This window comes from Triturus cristatus, chromosome 3_2 (genome assembly GCF_964204655.1).
Source record: "Triturus cristatus chromosome 3_2, aTriCri1.1, whole genome shotgun sequence".
Taxonomy (NCBI): domain Eukaryota; kingdom Metazoa; phylum Chordata; class Amphibia; order Caudata; family Salamandridae; genus Triturus; species Triturus cristatus.
Window position 1 is genome coordinate 810,610,617 of NC_140584.1, and position 23,297 is coordinate 810,633,913.

Below are 23,297 nucleotides of genomic sequence, written 5' to 3' on the forward strand. Positions count from 1 at the left end.
CTGTTGGAGTATCTCTGTTGTTACAGAGTCTAGGATTCCTCGTGAATATGACAAATCATCCTTCATTAATTCAACTCAAGTAGAGATTTTGAGTTTTCTAATAGATACAAAGACCTCAGTTTTACAATTGCCTCAACAGAAAGTCATTAGAATAAAAAAAGAAATGCAGCATACTTTAAGCCTTTGGCATGGTGAGTAGCTTTAGCTTCATCCATTCAAGCCATTTTTCTAGGTGATCTAAACTATCGAGTTTTACAGGCTAGATGCTGAAAATGTATCACCTGCGCAGCTAGATCAAGAATCTCTCCCAGAACTCCAGTGGTGGTTAGAGCATCTTGAGGCATAGAATGGGACACAGGTTTTCCCTACCACCCCTTAGAACCTGATGCAAACTGGGCAAGTTGGGGCACAAGATGTGGTCAGTACTCGACTGGAGGTACACTGTCAGAACAGGAGTCATCTCTGCACATAAATTGATTAGAGATGCTTGCAGGGTCCTTTGTTTTTCAAACGTGTGCAAAAACCATATTCGTTCAATTCTCTTACGAACGGACAACATCTTAGCCATGATGGGCATCAACCATTTAGGAGGAACAAAATCCAAATCATTAGCATAGTTAGCCAAACATTTTTGGGAGTTCTGTATACAACAAAAACTCCTGGGAAATCTAAATACTATCATATGTACTCCAGGTCTTCTAGACACCTCCAAGAACCTTCCATATTTAGAAAGCTTTAGTCAAGATTCGGTCCAATGACAATAGACCTGTTTGCCTCCCAATTGAATTTGTAACTTCCTTCTTATTTCAGTTGAAGGCAAAATCCCCAGACTCTAGCAATGGATATCTTCCTTAAGAATCAGTCCCAAAATCTCAATTATGCTTTTCCTCCATTTATCATGATAGCCCGGGTGTTAGCTCAACTACGTCTCCAGCAGGCTCCCCTGGTTCTAATAGCCCCCCTTGTGGTTCCCCAGGGTCCTAGCACTGCTACTTAACTACCCAGTTCTCATACAAGCATTTGTCTGAATTAATTGAGTCATCCTCACAACATAAGAATCAATGAGCCTGTTGTCTTAGTGGCCTGGAAGGTTTTGAGTCGGTTTGGAAAAATCCAGGAATTTTGGCGGAATCTGCTCGATTTATTTGCCAATCTTTGTCACCAGAAACAACTAAACTATAAAAATCTGCTTGAATGTTGTGGAGTAGCTGATGTCTCAACAGGGAGTCAGATCTATTTTCAGCAGATATAATGTTGATTAATAATTACTATTCGTCTTAGGCTCTCTGGGTGCTCAAAGTAAGGAGTTCAACAGACCAGTTTAGACTTATAGGCTAGCTAGATTAACAGAACATGAGAGAGTGGGTTGTAGACCAGTAGAACAGCATTGGTTAATTTTTTGACTTTGGAAGGGTGTAAGATTTTCCAAACCTCCTTTAACCAAAGTAAAGTCAAATATGGGATGTTAACGTAATTCTAAATTTGCTTGTTTCTTGTCATGATAGTGTTGACCTTTCTATGAAATTCTTACCAGCAATAGTAACAGTTCTATTATGCCTAGTGTATTTAAACACATCTTTCTGATGTTAAAGCCCTATAGTTCAATAAACCCCTACAGGTGTTTGTTTCCAAGTCTGAAGAGGAACAAAAACTAATTTATTGTCAGCTCATCATCCATAGTTTTAGGAAATTGTTTAAAAACATATTTCTAAAACTGCAAGTGTGAGAAAGTTCTCCTCCTTCCAATTGCTGGTGTAATTTCAGAAACCTCATAAACCTATGTCATCTACTACCCTAGCTCGCTTGGTCACGTGGGTAATGGCTTTAGCTGGTATTGAAGCCAGTGCTTTTGGTGCCCACTCTACTTTAGGAGCCATGTGTTCAAACGCCTTTTGGGCTGGTGCAGGTTTAGAGGACATTCTCAGATCAGCAGATTAGTGTAAAGTTTTTTCTTTCAAGATATTCTATTGTAAACCTTTTACTCATGTGGCAAATACTTTTGTTTCTATGCTTTGAACAAGCATAATAGGAGCCTCTGGTTATGTGATCAAATTTAAATTTCCTTAGTTGTAGTGAAGGGAAGTCTAGATTTTATTAAAGACACGGAGGCAAATAATATCCTACTGCTTATTATGATTAACCCACCTTTTTTTCTTCATAGCGTCGACTGCACCCACAACACCCTTCTCCTAAGGGGCATCTACGAAACTCTACTACCTTGGATCACCTGGAAGAGCCCTCCGGTTCAGGATAACATTCGCTAAGAAGATTAATGGTTTTTCATCTGTCTTCTTGCAACCTACTTCTGTTATTATGTTGGATTTGTCCAATGACATTTCTCCCTTCGCATGGTCTGCCTGGTCATTATTGCTATTATTCCTATGTTACTTTACCCTTGAACTGCTTGCGCAAAAAAAGAGGGCTGGTTGCTCACAGTCAAGACTATTATCACACCATACGACGTTTCCCCACTGTTACCTGGGGAAAGTAGTTTGGTTATCTTGACTGCTATTGAATTAAAGCATAATGCATAATACTCACCATTGTGTCTTTAAAATCTAGAAGTTTCTACAGTAAAGCTAGGAAAATCTCCATTTGTGCTGACACACAATATCTTTCATGTGGATGTGCCAGTGCCATATTTCGAATGGGTGTCCTAAAACACTATGTGCATATTTAACCCAATACTACAGCCTAACCTTCAGTTGTGTTGCTTTTAGCCATGAGTAAAATGTTGATCACATTATTACTATTTTTTTTTTTTTAATTTGATTTCATTTTGTAGTTGATTCAAGACACATAGTAATTATACGGCTCACATTACCATATCTCGGCCCCTCGCAGGTGGCCAAATCATGAGTACATTGTCGAGTCTGGTATATTCAACCCTTTAACCAGGTCCCGGATAGAGCCAGTTTCACCCACTCTCTTACCTCCTTCCCAAAGCCTCAAACACCCCACCCACCCCCTCCTCAGTTAGACTCAGTGTACCCCGGTATTGCATCCAGTGACCCCATATTTTCTGGAATTTTCGTAGTGTACCTCAGGCACTATAAATTGTATGTTCTGCTTGTTGACACCAGTCCAGGTCCTCCTTCTAAGCTCTGATAGTCGGGAGCCTACTTGCTCCCCGGAGCCTAGCTATGTTACTCTTCACAACTACTGCCCCCACTCCCAGCCAGATACCTACATATCTTAGCCATTTTTTCTCTACAGACATTCCTAGCAACAGCCACTTAGCGTCCAGCGGCACTTGTGCACTCATCACTTCTATCATCACTGCTAGTATTTTGGTCCAATAACTCTGTATGACTGGACAAGACCATAGTGTGTGACAAAATGTGCCCAGCTCCCCGGACCACCTGGGGCTGCTGGCCGAATCTATCTACCCCATTTTAAACACTCTTGTTCTGGACAAAGAAGACTTGTGAAGTATTCGTGGTTGCACTAGTCGAAACCTAGCCCTTATCGCTATTTCCCGTGGACTCTGAAGCGCTTTGCTCCACTCTTCCTCATCTATTTCATTAGATCCGCCAACCAAGCCTCTCGCAACCTGCCAAGATTGTCAGGCATATTATTAATAATTTTCTAATTTGTCAGGGACATTGCCTTACTGGGCATTGGATCCAGTAGTAATCTGTCTTCTAGGGGAAAGGTGGTCTGGAATTGACTCCCCGGTGGGTAGGTGGCCTTTCAAGGCATGTTATAATTGTATGTATTGAAATATTTCTGATGGTGCCAGGCCAAACTTGTTTGCCAGTAACTCAAAAGTAACCAGTGCGCCCGATCTCCATATGTCTCCAAGCTTTTCAATGCCTATTATGTGCCACTTTGTGTACACTCTCAATTTCCCGACTTCACTGAACAGGTCACTATCCCATAGCGGGGTTTCCACAGTAAGCTTCCCCTCCCACCCTAGGCCCCTATTGACTGCCTTCCAGGCATGCAGCACTGCTTATGTTTGTGTCGGGAGCTGGTCCCGGCCTTTCTTGCAATAAAGGAGTGCCGGGTAGTCTCTGCTCCCCATGGCCAAGCGGTCTACTCTATACGCTGGTTCTTGTCTCTATCCAAACACCCACTCATTTACCACCGCCAACTGGGCTGCCCAGTAATAAGCTTTGACATTCAGAACTGCTAAGCCCCCGTCATACACTCCCCGCTGAAGTTTAGCTAATGAGATTCGCGCTGCTCCCCCATCCCACAACAGGGCTCTCAGGAGGGTCATCATTTTGAAAAGGGCGGCCCTTTCCATCAGTGAGAGAAGGAGTGTACGCCAGTGACCTACATCCATCTGGAAACGATCTATCTGAGGGACGATATTGTGTGCCAGGAATTGATTTTCTTGTCTGGTTATCTCAATGCCTAAATATTTCAATCCGTCCGTCACTACTGTGTCAGGACACTCGTCAATAGGGACAGGGGGTCCTGAGTCTGTGGGAAAATCAGGGACTTGTCCCAGTTAATTTGATACCCTGCGTAATTGCCAAAAAGATAAAAAATATGTAAGATTCTCGGAATAGATATACGGGGCTTGCTCACATGTAGCATGATGTCGTCTGCATACAGCAGTATTTTTTCCTCCCAATGGTCCTCTAATGCTATACCCAGGATTAAGGGGTCCCCGTTGTAGGAAGGTGGATATCTGACTATGGTTACCCCCAACTTTTTGCCTAGTGTCTAGCTGGTTTTTCGACTTAGTTGGCCTGAGATCCTGCCATTCAGGGTCTCAGGCTGTCTGCTCTCTCTGTAAAATGGACTCCATGTACCCTAGGTACATAACCAATTGGTAAGGATCACCTTATTGGACCCTGTACAGTGTACCCTAGGTACCCAGGGCATAGGTGTACCCTAGGCCTCCCAGGGGCTGCAGCATGTATTATGCCACCCCTGGTCTGGCCTTCCAATCAGACACAACTGGCTGATCACTCAGCTGGGGCAGGGTCGTGTAATCACCCCTTGCTTAGATATAGTATGCCTATATCTACCCTTATATATAGACACATGTGTACCTATCAGTCACTCCTATGGCAGGCCTTAACAATCCTGGAGGCAGAGTGCTTGGTAACATGTGAGATGGTGCTCTAGCATGAGCTGAGCCTGTCTGCAGCTTTCGGAACCATGTCCTTATAGCTGTTCTATGATATAGCCTACCATATACTCTTAAAGTGCCTTATAATCTTAAACGGTTAGGTAACTATGGTTTGGCTTTATCAAAACATGTCGTGTAAGGTGTCTAACACTCGGGAATAATACCCCCATACCATTTCTGGACATGAGAATATTATTCCCCCCTTCTAGAGGGAAAGACATGTTAAAATCATACTTCAACTGTTAGCCTCTGACCAAAGCCTCAGCATCACAAAATGGATGCTGCTGCCACGACACAAGTCTGACCTCCTGCAGCTGGGAGTGATCCCAGCCAGGGAGGCCTGGACAATAGGTTTCCTGCTTGGGGAGGTGCTAGCACCTCCCCAGACAGCCTTTAGTGTATTGGGGCAGGGTGGGCTGAAAGGAATGAGACATGCCTGGGGCACACAAGGTGTTCCTTGCATAGTCCAGTTCAAACCGGCGCTGGGGCACTCCAGCCCCAGCTCTGGCGCGAAACTGGACAAAGGGAAGTGGGTGTAACCACCCCCTCCCAGGTCCCACCCATAAGGCGTGACCTAGCAGGTATCCCAGCCCCCCAGATTAGTATAAGAGTGGGAGTTGGGCCTCAAGACTTTAGATTATCCTGAACCTGCAAAACTGAACAGAAACTCTGGACCTTCGACATTCGACGAAAGAAGAAGACTGAAGAATCTCCCTTGTAGCCAAGGAGTGGCTACCCTGTGCAAACAGGCACCATCAAGTGACTACCCTTTGCTTTGTGAAACGTTCGACGAGGAACCGATTGCAGAGCCCGACCAGAGCCTCGATTTCCAGACTTCTCCGACCCTCATCCACATCTGCAGCAGAGCTGAGATCCGTGGAGGCGACGAGCGACGTGGGACCGGCTACCTGGGAAAAGTGGCTAGTAACTTACAGCGCAGCTTCTGAGGTACCCTCGAAGTTGTGCACCGGGGATTGAGAAGCCCCAACCCCAAGCACCATCTGCACCGAAGATCAGCCCCCCACACTCCACGAGTTCTGCGTGGGGCCCTTCAGCATTTTCCTGCTTGCCGCGTCTGTCCGGTTGCTTGCCCGCTGGCTAGTGGCCTTTGTGACGACGCTCCCTGAAATCTTCTGCGCTGGTTTGGCTCCTCCAGACTGGCTCCCGCTTCTCTGCAAAGAAGAAGCACCCCAGACCTTCCTGGTCTGCACCAGAAGCAAGTCCTCTGTTCTTCGTGGGTTCCGCTTGCCAAGGCTTGGTGAGTCCTAGTCCAACTTCGACACCGCCGACAGCAAGAGCCTTCGTGGGACAGCTCGCCTCCTGGTCCTGGTCGTCCTCGACGCTTCCTGGTCCTCCTGGCTGCAGCGACAAGCTTCACCTTCACCTGCAACTCTTCACGACATCGCCTGGTTCCTTCCTGGTTCCACGTGGTCACTGGCTAGTGAACTTGACTCTGTCCCTTCTGCTTGCAGGTTTCCTCTCTTCTTGATCCCAGCCTTGGGATCCACCGGACACTCTCCCCTGACTGCCTGTCAGCATCTTTCTTCAGGCATCCATAGGAGTCGACGACGAAAACGACGCATCTTCACCCCCATGCACCCGCAGCCTGTGGGCTAGGTAACTTGGGTACTCCGGTGCTCATCAGGATAGTGACTATCCTAGTGTCTAGTTTTCAAGTCTCAACTTCCTAGCTACTCCGGAAGTGTCCTAAATCTATCTATTTCTAAACTGTAACATTGCTATTGACTTTTACGCATTACGCGTGAGTGTTTCCACTCTGCACACGAATCCCGTGGGCCTCCCACTTCCTAACTAACGCTAGTGTAGTGTAGCCCCAGCGATTCCCTAGGCCTAGGCCTATTCTATTTCCGTGACAGTGGTTCTTATACCACTTATTTAGTATATGGTTTGCGTGGCCCCTAGGGCCTAACTGTATTACTTACCTGTGTGACTTACTGTATGCATTAATAAGACTGTGTTGTACTTACCTCTAAACTCGTAAAGAGTGCTGAGGGTTTGCTTAGAATAAATACACTTTATTTTATATATATATCTGTTGTGGTGTCCTTTCATTTGGTATTCAAGGGATTATATATGGTATCACAGCTGGCTTCACATGCCATTCAGAGTTTAGCCTAAGACTGCTCTTGTCCATGCTACCACTAGGATAGCTGGTCTATAAGGTTGACTTTACAACCAATCACCATAAGGGTATTTGGACTGATATAAGGTGTACACTATAACTAGTGACATCATACATCAGGCCAACTTCTCACACCCGTGAACCCAGGTCGCCAGCGTTTCCAGGACCAAAGCAAAAATCATAGGGGACAGGGGACAACCCTGTCTCGTATCTCTCCACAGTTCTATAGCTCGTGACACACTGCCATTTACCCTCATCCTGGCTCTTGGACCTTAATAAAGTAGGCGTACACAAGCCCAGAAATCTGGGCCAAAGCCCAATTGTGGTAGCAAGGCAAAACAGTAATTCCATTCCACGCTATCAAAGGCCATCCGGGCGTCTAGAGATAGCACCGCCACAACCTTTGCCCCATACTCCTTGGTGAGATGTAATACCTCATACAATCTTCTCAAGTTTAGACGTGTACTGCGTTTTTGGACAAAACCAGATTGTTCCGGGTGGATCAATGTAGGTAGCACCGCCGCTAATCTATTTGCAAGGACCTTGGCTAAAATGTTAGGTTCTACATTGAGTTCTACATAGGCCCATTGAATATGGGCCTATATGATGTACAATCCCTCTGGGGTTTCCCTTGTTTTGGGATCACTACTATAGTGGCAGTTCATCTTCTGGTAAGTGTCCCACCTCTCTAGCTTCTAAAAATATATTCAGTAGCTGTGGTGCCAAAATTTGGGCCGTTTGCTTGAACAGCTCTATGGGCAATCCATTTGGACCTAATGCCTTCCCTGATTGAAGATCCCCTAGTGCTCCCGCTATTTCTTCTGCTGTAATGTCGCTATCCCTCACCACCGTTCCGGCATTGTCCGAATTCGACGCTTCACGTGCGGCCACGGAATTCCCTTCTCTCACAATCCAGAGACGAAGCTTTCATTTTTACCGTGGTCTACTTATCCGAAAATCAAATATCCTAGACGAAGCTTGAAATATCACCGTGGTCTGCACACTCAAAATTTTTCTGTCCTAGGCATTGTACCTAGTAAGCGCGTTCACCGTGTTTCCCGTCACAGACGCCCTTCCGTTTACCTATGAGGCATCTGATTATGGGCAATTTATTTGTTCAGTCCTGATGATGATCCGATATCCTTCTGATAAGGATCGAAACGCCGTCGACATAATTGTTCACCTTACACACTCAATTCTCTGTATATTATGTACTGTGAAGGTGGCAGTATTTGTATTTGATGTTTCGCTATTGTTGAATTTTTCATAATAGAAACATCGTTGAAATTGCCTGCATGTTTTTCACATGTTGTCCTCGCGACATGTAAGTCGAAGGATACAGGCTTGTGTCCCACTAAGATTCCACTTACATTCCAGTTATTATTGCTAATCATCTCTACTTATTAAAGGTGCCTTGTCCGGCTGGACATTGGCTGAAATATAGTACCAATCTTGGCTATATTCATTGTTTGACTAACTATATTTTGCTTTCAGGGACCACGGTTTCCTGTAATAGATAACTACCCAAGGTCCCTGTCTAATCCCTTTGGGTGCCCTTGTTGTTTTTTCACGTAATGTCGCTATTTAACATCTCGGAGTCCTCTTTCGAAAGTATATTTAAGTGCATGGTTGCGAGAAGTTCCATACACTCTTCGGTGGACCTAGTGGACCTGGCAGTATAAATCTCCTCATAGAAATCTGTGAATACTGCAGCTATCGCCTCATCTCCTGTGTGCTCCACCTGGTCTTGATCCAGGATTGGCGCCACCCAATTCCTTCCTCTATCCCTCTTCTCCAGCCAGGCGATGAGCTTTGTGGCCTTGTCTCCTACTTCATAGACCCTACGCTGCACGGATAATGCATGGGCCCTAGCCGCACCTTCCGCTACCTCTTGCAATTCCTGCTGTGCCAGCTTTAGATGGTGTATCAGAGTACCGTCCTGATCCAACTTTCTAGTCAGGTCAGATTCTATGGCTACTATTTTTTGCTCTATCTCTTGGTATTTGTGCCTGTCTACTTTCTTTTTGACACTTATCAAGGCTTGATAGTGCCCTCTGATAACTGTCTTGTAAGCTGCCCAGAGAACACAGCTCAAGTCCACTGATCCCTCCTTTTGCTGAAAATAATTTTCAGTGCCCTCCAGCAGCTTTCCTACAAATTCCTTATCTTTCAGGTGTCAAGATTCCAACCTAGGCGGCAGGAAACCCCTTGTTGTTTGCCCTTTAAACCAAGTGACCACTGGGGAATGGTCGGAGATACCCTGTGCCAACTGATGCGTATCATTGAAGGATGTCCACTCCCCGTGATCCCAACGTGTATGTTGCGTGCGCTACTAACTTATAACCCCACCTATTCAGGGCTTTGTAGTGACATCCCTGCAGGTGTGTTTCCTGTAGTAGGACCACATCTGGCTTATGCCTCTTAAGAAATTGGAGGATCAACATACGCTTTATTTTTTAATCCGAGCCGTTTACATTCCATGACATGACATTAAGCCTACCTTGGTCCTGCATCTCTTGCTTTGCTATGTACTCTTCCAAATTCCTGCCCAGTCGAGTTAATATGGGTGCCACTAAGCATCCTGTTTCCTGTCCTGCAGTGTGTGCCCAACTCCCTGTTTCTGCGTCTTGTTCAACTACTACAACTACTACTAAAACCACTTTGAGTCCCCTAAAATCCCCCTCCCTGCCATCCTGCACTGTGGGGCTAAACCTTCCCACTACCCCAATTTGCAGAGCACCTGTAGCCCTAACTGCACATCAAACATCTGAGGGGGATTGGCAGCCCCGTCGTCTATGCTCCGTATGCCCATGCCGCCCACATTTCTACCCATCTGTAATGTAAAACCTCCCCACAACATTCCACTTCCAGTCCCCTTAAAATCCCCTGTCCCCAACCAATGCCCAGCTCCCACATAAGATCCTCAGTTCAGGATCGGTACCTCCCTTTAGAGAGCATGCGCTCCTAGTTATCGCTGTATCCCCTCGCTCATTGTGCGTTGTTCCCTTGCCACATAGCCGCCCTTCAACCATGTCCACAGCCTACCAGTTTTCGCATCTCCGTACACTGCAGGAGACCACAAACCCTGGCCCACCTCTTACAGTTCTATATCTAGTCTAGGATCCGGGCGAATGTCATTCTGTACTACCCTTGCCACTACTGCTCTCCAGAGAGCCTCCCTTGACGGAAACACTAGGATGGGTCCTCCTTGGGCCTTTCTGCTACTTGGATCGCTGTACTCGCCTTCCTTCCAGCCATTCCTTTGCGTTCTCCAGAGCAGTAAAAAACCAGGACTTCCCATCTGCTATAATTTTAAGCTTGGCTGGGAACAACATCATATATTTAATATCCTTTTCTCTCAGGGCCCTCTTTACGTCCTCAAATCCCCTCCTCTGCTTTGTGGACTTGGTATGTAAAGTCAGGGAAGAACCGGATCATCGTGTCATTTAAGGTCTCCCTGAGACCTTGCTGCCTGAAGGATGACGTCGCGATCTCTGAAGTTCAACAGTCTGGCTATGATGGTGCGTGGTGGGGCCACCGGTATTGGATGTGGAACCGGGGACCTATGGGCCAGTTCAACCGAGAAAAAGTTTGACAAACATTTAGGTTTTAGGTGATTGACAATCAGATCCTCCACAAAGAGGTCCATGCTTTGAGCTTTCGCCCCTTTCAGAATCCCCACTATTCACAGTTTGTTCCTCCTGGATCTCCCTTCTTGAGCCTCCACTCTTGCATCTAGCACCTCATGCCGCTTAGTTAGCTGACACAGCCGTTCCTCCACTGCTTTTGACGAGGACTTGAGTTCTCTGATATCTACTTCCGCTACTTGCACTTTCTCTGACATTTTCTGAAAATCTGCACGTAGGAGGCCCACCTCTGTGGTCACCGAGTTAATTTTGGGTTCTAGGGAGGATTGGAGTGTTTGAATCACCACCATTATTGCTCCTAGCGATGGTTCTTCTGCAGGTCCTGAAGCCCCTGTACCTCCCTCCAGTTGTGACCTGAGGACCGCATATTTGCCCATCTCTTTGGATTGCGACATTGGTTTCCTTTCCCCTTCATCATCCCCTTCTTACTTGGTCCTTTAGCCCGTGATCCCTCGTAATCCCTCGTGGAGAGGAACGGGGAGGAGCCCTGGTTTACCAAGTATATGTTCCACTTCCAGTCCCCAATCTATCCTGGTTCTTCCTTCGGAAGTTAGTTTCTTGCAGGACCACCCAGCTTCTACCCATCGTCTCCGCTCAGAGTCCCTTTATCGTGCCAAACAAAAGGGAGGGGGAGTCCCCTCTACTCACAGTTTCAGTTTCCAGCTGGTAAATCCCAGCCATTGTGGATTTGTTCTCTTGAATCTGAGCTGGTCACCTAAGCTCCGATGTCCCCCATCCTCCTCTTCTTTGGGGATTCACTTGTAGACCAATTCCTAATCGTGCACCGGCTCGGACTCGCCCCTGTGTTTCCAGGCCTGCCGGATCCGGAGCCCTTCCTTTGAGACGGTCGCAAGAGCCTCTTCTCCTTGGCTATGGGGCAAGGCCCTCCGGGTACCTTGAACTGGGACCTTCTGTGCTGCTTCACGGACCGCATGCAGGCACTTCTTTCTGTTTGCCAGGCAGACCTGCATCTCCGGGCCCCTTCAATGGAAAGGGGTCAGTCTCCCGTCTCCCTCAGCCGATTTCCACCACTTTGGCCCCTCGGTACCTCCCGCACTGGCAAGCTGTTCCGTGCCCGTCTCGGCAGCTGGAGCCCTTTCCAGGGAGCTTCCCCAAGATGGCCGCGGACCCAGCACAGCTGCCTCGGCCATTTTGTTGCTGGTTGGACTCCATTTTTGAGAGCCTGTGTTGCGGGCAACCATACCGCTGCCAACAGCGTCTCCAGCTCCCTTCCTCCCTGCCAGACGCTTGGACGCCACCGGGCTCGCTTCGGCTGGTCTGCTCACCGGATTGAATCCCGGGTCATCCGGAGTCCCGAGCACCTCTCAGTCAGCTCTCGTGATCCCTCCAAATCGGGTAAACACTGCATCCACACTTTGTTTTCTTGTGGGGTCAGATAGGGCTTCGGATGTCGGGTTATGGGCTGCACAGACGCCAGAGCTCTTTTGTTAAGCAGCCATATTCATTCGGCGACAACCACACCCCAATCACATTATTTTTAAAGTTGAAAGACTTGTCAACACGTGAAAGCAAACTATGAATAAGTCTTATAACAAGCAGCTTTAACTTTGTACTTTTGTGCATGATGTGGATTTAGTTATAAACCAACAATTTGAGAACAAATAATTTCCGTTTAAATTTAACACAGATCTCCATGCTTTAATTCAACTTAACGGTTTTTGCTTTTACCCCAATTTCAAGGTGTTTGTATCCTCTTTGTTTCAAAACAAAACAACCTTGCTTTAGCCAAAGGTAAAGAGTTATGTGAGTAATTTTCTCCTTGCAAATATATTTTACTTGAATCCAAATTTTAAAAAATCTGCTGTCTTCCAAGTAAATTATATCACTTTTCCCGGAACACTCACCTTAAGTAAACTTCCCATCAACCTATACCTATTGCCACTCTAATTTCTCTGCCACATTCTTGTATTAGAAATACAGGTGTTGTGACATCTTTTTTTCAACATCATTTTATTGAGACAACAAAGGCAAGTAACACAAAGAAAAGACCACCACATGCGAAGCCACAAGCTGTGGGACCATCCCAGCTATAAGTAAATGATAAATATCCCAAAAGATAAAATTCAGACAATGCACTACAGAAAACACCTCCACAAGTTTTAAAAACAAAACAATAACCCTTGTAGCAAAAGGTTTGAGTAAAATGAGGAGGGAATGCAAAGTGGATGGAAGTACTAAGGGAGGCAATTCCATACAGCAAATTAAGTAAGAAAGCTAGAGTTCACAGACCAGAAGAAAGGAAGACCCCATTTCCAAGTGAAATGCTCCCCTTCTGCCAACAGATACTTCAGGAAAGCATCTACTATCAATGCACCGTCCAGTATTAGACTGCTGCTTACTGTACAAAGTCTATTTTTTAACAACATTTTATTGGCTTTATGTTTTAAGCCTAATAAATGACATATATGTATTTATAAGATATTACAACAAGTGTGTTTGGTACATAGTGACATCAATAGCTGAATTACCAATCAAAATGCTCCTCACTAGACATGACAGTTAATATGTTGGGCATCTATTCCTCTGCTCAGTCCAACTTCCAGTTCAGTTACATTTGCATTGAGGTCACAAACAAAAGATTCACCTATTTTCTTGTGTTCCCACTCATCACATTAAATACCTATGCCAGACCCATATATTTTGACAGGCGCCCCCCAGATCTTTTCCTATTTCATATGAAAGACCATGTCTTTGTAGACATATCTTTCAGCTACAAAACACCAGTTTGTTTTTCAGTACTTTTTCTTAAAGGTTGTACCCTCATAGCTGACCCACAACAGGGCAACATACCTGCATGCTGCTATTAGCCCTGTATTAAAGAGCATCACAGCATGTTGTGTTAGCAGGCTTTCACACCATATTCCGAGTAGCATCAGTTTGGCCACTTCCATTTGTGTGATTTCCAGTTTTGAGTTTATACATTCACCAACCTGGTCCCGGACCTAACTCAGCTTAGGGCACTCTCATGTGGTATGAAGAAAATTACCAGTATGATCATAGCCCCTGAAGCACAGACAGGTCTGTATTTGTCCTCCTTATTCTATGCAGCATCTTCCTAGTGAAGTAGATGCAATAGTTTAATCTATACTAACCAGAATTCTGCTCTGATGACAACCTCCTGTGGGCACTGCAGGGCCTCCTCCCACCCCATATCATCCAAGTCCCCAGTGTCCACCACCCAGAGTGACCTCCGTTTGAATAGGTTGTTCAAGGTACTATTGGTTATATTCTTATAAATTGATAAACCTTCTGACAACACTTTGTGCTCCAGAGGTGAGTCATGTAGGATCTTGGTGTTCCTGAGGACATACATCCTCAACGCATGGCAGAACAGTATGTATTGAAATATTTCGGCGTGCACCAAATTGTATTCTGATTTCAGCTACTCAAAAGTTTTCAGTCCTCACACATCCACACGTCCTTCAGAATAGAGAGCTCTATTGTGTCCCAGTGGTCAAAACCCTACAACCGTCCAGCCTCCAAGTTCGTTTAGTTAGTACTAGTCCATAACGGTTATTCCTGTGAAGGGTGGTGTCTCGCTCACCTTTCTTTGGAGTCATCTTCATGCCCTCACCACAAACCCTCTGTGATTTGGCTCTTCCTTGAGTTTAGTAGCACCATAGAGCACCACAGAGTATCCCAATGTCCCCAGGACATGTCTGTCTACCAGATGCGTAGGCCTATTCATTGGCCACCACTAAGTGCGATGCCCATAAGTACTTGTGTAGACCTTGGAGTGCTATTCCCCCATCATGGTCTCTGCAAGGCACTGTATCCAAGGGAATGCTGGTGGGACCCCCACCCATTTCAGGCAACATACAGCTGTATCTAATTTCTGGAAGAATTCCTCTGGTACCAAATATGGTGTATTTTGGAGAATGTAATAGAACTTGGGGAGACCTATTATAGTGCATAATGCTGCCCTACCTAGCAATCAAAGGGGAAACATCTAGTGGTGCTGCACATAATTCTGAATGTCAGCCAGGGCCTTGTGTAGGTTTTTTTAATGGCATTCACCCTCATCACTCATATATATATCCCAAGGTATTTAAATCTTTCTGGCACGACTCTAAATGGGGATGAATATGCAGATATCTACGTCCGGGCAGATAGGAGATATAAAAGTGATTTATGCGAGTTGATACTGAACCCAGAATACCTATCATAAACTCAAAATATTTGTAGAATCCTATCCATGGAAGTCATTGGACAGTGAGGAGGACATCGTCTGCATACAGTGATTTACTCTTGCCTAATTGTGAGTCCCCCCTAAAACCTCTGTTTAGGGTGTCTACCTAACCCAGAATGCCAGTGGTTCTATCACCGGGGGAAAGATCATAGGTGAAAGTAGACAGTGTTCTCTCATATTCCTCATCAAGGAAGAGGGTGTTCACAGAACACCATTCACCAACACTCTAGGCATGAGGCTTGTACACCACAATATGACACAGGGTAAAAATTGTTGTCCAAAGCCCATCTTTTCCAAGACAGCCAGCACGAATGAATACTTTACAGAATCATTTGCCTTGGCGGTATCTGGAAAGAGGACCTCCGTGGGGTCCAGAACCTTTTTTAGTTGTTCATGCACTCATATTGACATCAAAGGTTAAAGCATAAACCCATTGTGCCCAGGGAAGATTAACTAGTCTATGACACCCCACAAACACTTTTTTAGGTCTCGGCTCGAAGGCTGCGCTTGCGCAGTCTCGATCCGAGATTTAATGACTTGGAGAAGAGGGGCTTGAACCCGCCCCTCTTCTCCCCTGTTCTCCATTGGCTGGCCTCTTCAATGCTGGCCAGCCATTGGAGAAGAGGTCCCGTCACTCCGATCAGGCCCCGTCCGTTTCGGATCGGGGGGTGTGTTTTTTGCAGAAAGTCTAATTATCTCCTCCAGCCAATGGCAAGAGGAGATAACAGCAAAACACGCCCCCGAATCCGAAATCGCCGCTGCCTTTCTCCGAGGCATTTCTGCTCTGCCTCGGAGAAAGGCAGTAGTGTGCTTGCAGTGGAGAAGTCTTTTGAATTTGGATACCATTAGTTCGAGTTCGCCACAGACCACAAAAGTGAGTAAAATTATTTTAAACACAACGTGTTTTCGAAAAAATAATATCAAAGAGTGCAGTATTTAAGAATGCTAAATATTAAAGAGATGTTGTCGTCAGCGTCGAGTGAATGGCAAAGATGTGTATATGTAGTCGGAGGAGGGGTGGGCAGACTCCAGCTCTGTCTTTGAAGGGTGAGACACGCTCCCTTGCTCCGTGCTCTCGCTTCACAGGGCCTGCTCCGGAGTGAGGAGAGGGCCTCGAGCTCCAGCCGTGGTCCTCTCCGTCCGGTGTCACTGAATTCCCTAAATAAGAGAAGAGACGGGCGGGGGAGGGCGCGAGATAGCGGAAGAGCACACCCTGCGGCCCCATGTTTGGGCTGCGCCGCTACCCTCCTGCGCACTTTCTCTCTCTCTGCCGGGATCCCTGCGTGGTCTCCGGAGAGCAGGGTATCTGTTTAGATTCGAGCTCTAAATTTAGCCCTGATTGCCTGTTGTTCGCTCCCCTCCCACATCCTCCTGCTGTTGTGCCGTTTGTTAGGTCACTCCCTGGCCTCTGTTGATTTCCTCAGCTGGGGCTGGACTGTCCCACTGCGGACTCTTGTGCGAGGGGGGCTGTGCGCAGGAGGGTAAGGGGCTGTGGGTGGGAGGTCAAGGAGGGGTGCAAGGACTGCTCTGGCGGACGACCCTCACCTGCTGCGAAGATGGAGGTAAAGTGCCTTTTCCTCTTGAAAATTTATTATGTCGGACCTTCACTAAAAGCATGCGCTCTGACGTCACAGAGCAGAGCTGTAATACTTGTGTTTCTTTCGTCGACACCACCACAAACGCACTGTTTTTGAGAATAGTTTGCATCTCGAACGTATTCAAGTTATCATCATCCGACGGATGAACGGCTGAGCGAGCACTACTGAGATTTACACTAAAGCTGAGCTAATTGCAATTTACTTTTGAGTGAGCAAAGCGTCTACGGTGCCTACCGCATACGGATTTAACTCTATGCGCTGAAGTGCATCGCGGACGCGTAGAACGATGTGGACTGCTACGGGTAGGGTGACCACATGGCCCCATCGCCCTTCTTTTCATTTCCTGGCCTTTGCTTTTACATGTCATTGTTATCAGGGGTGGTGGTCCCGTTAAAATGAACCAAGACTACAACTCCCAGGATGCACTGGTAAAAGAAAAGGCCACGAATGGGAAAGTGATATTCCGGTGACATGGAACTATCTTGGGTGTGAGGGCAAGGATGGCACTCTACTGGTCACGGAAGAAGACCCTCCCCTTGGTTGCAGGAGTTCAAATGGTTTCTGGGCGCTACTGGTTTCGACATCGGGGGCTTGGGTGGCCGTTGTTTATTTAGCATGGCCAATGAAGCGCTTTGCGCAGGGCAGAGGGTACTCTAAGCCCATTTACAAGAGCTCACGGGGTGCAGTCGTGCTGTTAACAGAGAAATGCGAACATTTCACAGCAGAGCAGCTACCAGGGGGTGGGAGATGAGGGGGTCGCTTGATTTCTCTTCTTAATGTCATGTTAAGAGGATAATATTTTTAGCACAGAAACAAGAACGGTGAAGATAGTGACGCATTAGGTATATATTTTACGCCCGGAAGTAAACATCCAAACTTCTGGTGCAACTTTTCAAGAGGGGTCAGTGGGCTCAGCGCCTGCTGCGGAGATTGGTGTGTATGTTGAGGGGCAAAGGTCCGAACTTCATAAGGCCTACTCAGCCTTTCATCTTTCTAAGGTTGATAGTGTGCAATACACAGCTGTATAATGACAGCAGGTAGTCTGTAAACTCCAATCAACAATCAGTGTGACGTGAATCGTCACAAGCCTTGCAAAGGGCCAGATTTGTACACAGAGTGTAACAGCTGCATGGGATCACACTTGTATGCTTGTGATTGGGAGGGTTTGGGGAATAGAAGCACAGGACCATACCGTGATTTGCCCAGGATCACAGGATGTAGTCGAGGGGTGGGGGTGAAGCAGAAGCCGTCCTTATGTAATATTTGTTCGCCAAAGGGGGCATTAGCAGTGACCACAACCCCACGAGACTACGTCCAGCTTCTCCCTCTTTGCTTATCTTCAAATAATATTTGGAACATTATATACACTTCGTAAAAACAAAATTCTGGTTGTTTTGCAAAGGTGTGTGGATGTCACGGAAAATCTACGTTTTTTCAGTAGCCTTCGAAGAGGGCTTTGTAGCCTGTAAAGCTGTCACCTTTGCATTTGTTTTCAACTGTTCCAGTAGCGGGTATCAAAACCTGAAGCATCCGAAACAAGCATTTACAATGCAATGGTCTCGGCATTGTTAAAGTTAGAGCTATTGGCATTGCTCATGACATTATTTTTGTCTTTAAAACATCTCTCTCACAAAAATAAGACTTATTTTTGTGAGAGAGAGACAGAGATGTTTTAAAAACAAAAATAATGTCATGAGCAATGCCAATAGCTCTAACTTTAACAATGCCGAGACCATTGCATTGTAAATGCTTGTCTAGTATATGAGTCAGAATCTTTTTTTTAATAATCAACATGGATACTAGTCTATATGACTCGCATTCAGTTTTGGGGTTCCCTTCTTTCTGTATTAGTACTATTGTGGCCAACGCTAGGTCATATGGCAAACTTCCTTCTCAACTAGCTTTCTAAAGAGTAGGAGGAGGTGATTCGCTATCTGGTTGTAGAGATGCTTAACACATTTAGGAGGTAACCCCTGGTACCTGACCCTTCCACTATTCAGCTGGTTAATGGCCTCCTTGAGTCCAAAAGTCAACATCCTCTCTACAAACTTCATATCTTCCTCGGAGAGTAACACAATTGTCATTTTCTCTATGAAACTTGCCGGATCCTCATCTACCTTATCTAGTCTCTTGGAGTACATTTCCTGGAGGCATGCCAGAAATTCCAGTGCTAACTCTGTATCTCAAGTCACTAGTTTCCCCAGTTCATCATTGCGTCAAATATATCTGGTAAGATTTGCACTGACTGAGTGATGTCTGGAAAATGTAGGATCTTTGTGTGATGGTATTACAGGGGACTCTTGGATCTTCCAGATTGCAAAAGGGCATCCCCATCAATGAACCCTCAATCTACCCTCCTTCCAGAGAAGAGATTTGAGGAGGCTGCAGCAGATTGAGGGTAAGCATCCTTGGCTCTTGCTGCAATTCACTGGGGTTCATTGTTTAATCGGTTAATGTCTTTGCAAATTGTCTGGATGTCTGAGATATCGACTACTACTTTTGTATCAATTGATACCAACCTACCTGCGACCTTTCTCAGGTCACAGATTATGCTGATGTTTGGTGGTAATGGAAGGCACTGAGGGCCGCACTCACCCTTTTGACAGCAGCCTTAAGGGCTTCGTTCCACAACTGACAGAACAGGCCAAATCCCTCTCATTTACCCTCCACTTGAACCATTCTCTCAAAGAACACACTGTCAAGAGACCAAACAGCCTGTTTCCGAATTTCTCTTCTGAAAAAAGCTGACCCGCCCCCAAGACTCTGATGAGTCTTGGGGGCGGGTCTAGGAGATGACACTGCTAGTGGGGGAGATGTGGACACTCCCTTCACTGTGCATGAGGTGTTTGGCAGCCGTCTGAGGCCAGCCAAACCCCTCATGCTCAGTGAAGCTCTCTCCAGCCTTAGCTGCATTGCTGGGACTGGAGAGAGCAGGCACAGGCTCCCAGTCTGCCTGGGAGCGGACGTTGCTGGCACTCTAGCCATTCCTGAAGCTGCTCTCATGTAGAGAGCAGCTTCAGGAATGGCCGCAGGGCTGGCTGGGAGCTTGTGCCCAGTGCGAGAAGAAGGATGAGGCGATGCACGGGAGACGGCGGTGACAAGGTAAGTTTCTTTTTTGCCCCCAAACCCTCCCCACCTCCCTCCTCTGGCCCGGCTTGCCCTCCCCCCCACCACTTAGGCCGGGGACAGGCCGCTACTGGTAAACACGTGCTCTTTGCCCTTGTATTTCACCCTCAATTTTGAAGGATGCCAAGGAGATGCCTCTGTGGGCAGACTCCATTATACAGAGTCTGTGGTCAGAACCACAGGACACCTTTTTTAACTCTTTGCATTTGTTTCCTACTTCCATTCATGGTGACAATCTGCTTCTTTACTCTACAGGGAGAATTGTCATCTGTAACTCAATTGAATCCCCACCCTCTACTATGTCCACTCGAGTGTATCACTATGTGTCAAACCTCTGGCTGGCAATCTGTGCACCTTGCACACCACAACACTTAAAAAGAAGTTCCTAAACAGAATCTTTGTCATTAGGAAGTCACAAATGAAATTGGGCAGATGCACCTGTCCAGCAATTTTGGATACCCTCCAGAAGAGAATATTGGTTGCAAGCTGTGTATCCTATAGTTATTACACCTGTTCTTCCAGTGTTGTTACAGATTACACTACCTGAAGTCCTTTTTAGATGGAGCATCAGTATTCAGATTCTTCACTTCAGTTTCTAATGGGCTGTTAATGGGCTGGCTGTCAGCAACACATTTTGTCAGTTTCTATCTCATGTAGTCATCCATGGGTTTGAGAGTCTCGTCAGTAGAGATCGCATTCCTCTGAATATTATTCAGTGTATGATGTAGATCCCTTAGAGATGCCATAACCATGGTGTGACCTTCTCTGCTCATCTCTGTGTTTTCAACACAAGGATACGGGTGCGGATCTTGCCTGGAAAAGCCCTATCCACTCTTCTTTGCTCTTAATTTTAAAAGGGGTGCTTTTTCATTCATTATAGTCAACCTGCAGTAAACTGCTCCTGTTTATAACAATAACACTATCACTAAATGTATAAACTCAGGGAATTAAGCAACTCACTGTGGGAGAATGCTTATTGTAATTGTTCCTATCTGATCCAAATCACCTCTGTTGTGAGAGCAGGATAATATATATTCACGTGTAGCCATAATTAGTGCACAAGATAAGTAAAGATTTGACCTGTAAAAATGCCACTTTGTTCAGTGGAAGATCTGGATTAATGATAGGTCTGAAATTAGGTCTCTGCAGGATTTAAATCCACAAATGCTACATCCATTCTCCTTCCCCAATCTTACACACTTTGAGTGCCTCTGAGTAAGGTGCATGGAACTCTTCATTCAAGTGAAAGGGTGAGCTATGTCTTCTTAAATCATTTCACTGAATTGCAATAAAGCCCATCAACTGTTGCCTTTGTCATTACAGATCCTCCTGCTTCTATACCTTCCTTTTCACAGGGATATCTTGGACAATCAGATGAATATCTCTGTTAGGAATGAGCACCCCCACACTCAGCCTATCAATAAATCACCCACCTCACTTCAGGATGTGTGCACCCACTCACCCACACAGCCTTGCCACATACAGAAGAGGTGGCATCGGGAGACTACAACAGTGGGGACGAGCACCAAGGAGACTGTGGCTGTTGTGGTGGGGGGCAGTCCATAAAGCAAGGGGCTCCTGGAAACATAGACACAATTGAGGGAGCTGAAAGCCACTGGCAATTAAGCTCTGCAAGTCACCATGGTTGGGGTCCACCCTGTCTCACACACACCCAGCCACACACCTGACACCAATTAGCAGTTAGGGAAATGTCTATAAAAATGCATGAATCTGCAACATCTTCAGTGAGATCCTTAGTAACAGAGAATATCTGCTAAGACTGTTAATGTTTGACTAGACCTGCTCCTGTTTTCCTTGTTTGACTGCTTAGATGTTGAGATTTTGCACTGACCTTGTTCCAGTTCCTGCCTTACTGGACTTCCTCCATAGGAAGCATTTCCTTAGTCCCTGTTCCTCTTGGTCCCTATTCCTCTTATGTTTGTACCTTTCTCTTCCCCCCACTGATTTTCACTCGTTAAGTCCTGACCCACTGAAGCTATCCTAGGGGGGAGTTGGGAAAGGTAGTTCTCTCTGACTGACTTCCCTAATTTGTACTTGTGTCAATTTTCTATCACTCTCCAAGGGGGTTTATCACTATTTTTCTGAAGTTGCTGCTGGAGATTCAGGCAATCAGCATTAGTACTTTCTGGATCTGGTAGTTCACTTGTAAAGTTGTGCTGTGAAGCGATCGTGAATTATCAAGAACATAGACTCACATTGTACCTTGAAGACACCTTACAACTTTACTGATAATTGCCCTTTTCTCATTTCATCTCTCTTGGTGTCACTGCTATCTCTTTTCCTAACCCATGGGTGGATGCCTTATTGTCCAGGCTGGTATAATGGGAAGCAGTCGCTCCTTTGGGGGGATTGAGTGTGCCTCGTTCCATCCACTCCTGATGGCACATCTTTCTCCAGGCGCCAGATCTAGCCAAACTCTCAGTGCCTGGCTATGATACTCACATTGAAGAATCTGATGATCTGACAAGTAGGGATCCTGTTGGTAAGGTTTGTATACATTAATAGTGGTAGGGATTTATATACAATATGGTTGTCTTGAAGTGAAATCAGGGGAATGAGTGAGACTGTTCTGTGGAATCTGCTATCTAGCAAACCAACTGAATAGAATCTCCACAGAATGTTTTTGTAGTGTCTTCTTTCATTTTCTGTGGTGCTGGACGAGCTGGTAGGGACATTGCAGATTTCTTGATAGGCTAAGACCTCTGAAAGGCAAGCCTGGCATGTAAGAGACTCACTGGCCCGCTAGCCTTTCATGGGCTCCCACTCTGATTGCAATAGCTTTCATCAAAGTACACACACAGTATCATAAGAGATTTAACAGTAGAGAACCACCAGGCCAAGATTGGACTCCTCTACAGCAATATCACGTACGATGGGTAGGTGTGCTCCATTTTCTGTACAATGGCTATAGTTGCGTCATCTGCTAACTCATCAAATCTTTCCTTTTTCAGCTTGATTATTTCAGTTCCTTTACTGACTAACACCAACCGGCGCTTGTCCTGGAGACGGTGGGGTACGAGATACTGGTGTAGACCCTAAGAAATAAAAACATAAATGGATTCCCACACGAACAAGTGCTTGTAGCTCTATAAGATAATTATGCAATACAAAAAGTCAATTTAAGCAACACACTGTGGTAGAATGCTTACTGTAATTGTTTCTATCTGATGCAAATCACCTCTGTTGTGAGAACAGGATAATATATATTCACGCGTAGCCATAATTAGTGCCCAAGATAACTAAAGCTGTGACCTGGTAAAATGCCTCTGCTGGATTTACCTCCACAAATGCAACATCCTTTCTCCTTCCCCAGTCTTACACACTATGAGAACCTATGAGTAAGGTGCATGAAACTCCTCATTCAAGTGAAAGGGTGATCAATGTATTCTTAAATCATTTCACTGAATTGTAATAAAGCCCATCAACTGTTACCTTTGTCATTACAGATCCTTCTGCTTCTATA

The 23,297-nt window shown here is 45.8% G+C and overlaps 1 protein-coding gene across 1 annotated transcript in view; it reads right to left on the reverse strand.

Annotated features, from left to right (window-relative positions):
- The window catches only part of LOC146858189 (cyclic nucleotide-binding domain-containing protein 2-like), a 397,706-nt gene that overhangs the window by 22,912 nt on the left and 351,497 nt on the right, over positions 1-23,297 (reverse strand). The window contains exon 8 of the mRNA XM_085648957.1: positions 22,706-22,869. Within this exon, the coding sequence (XP_085505083.1) occupies positions 22,706-22,869 (164 nt within the window). The remainder of the gene's footprint in view (positions 1-22,705; positions 22,870-23,297) is intronic.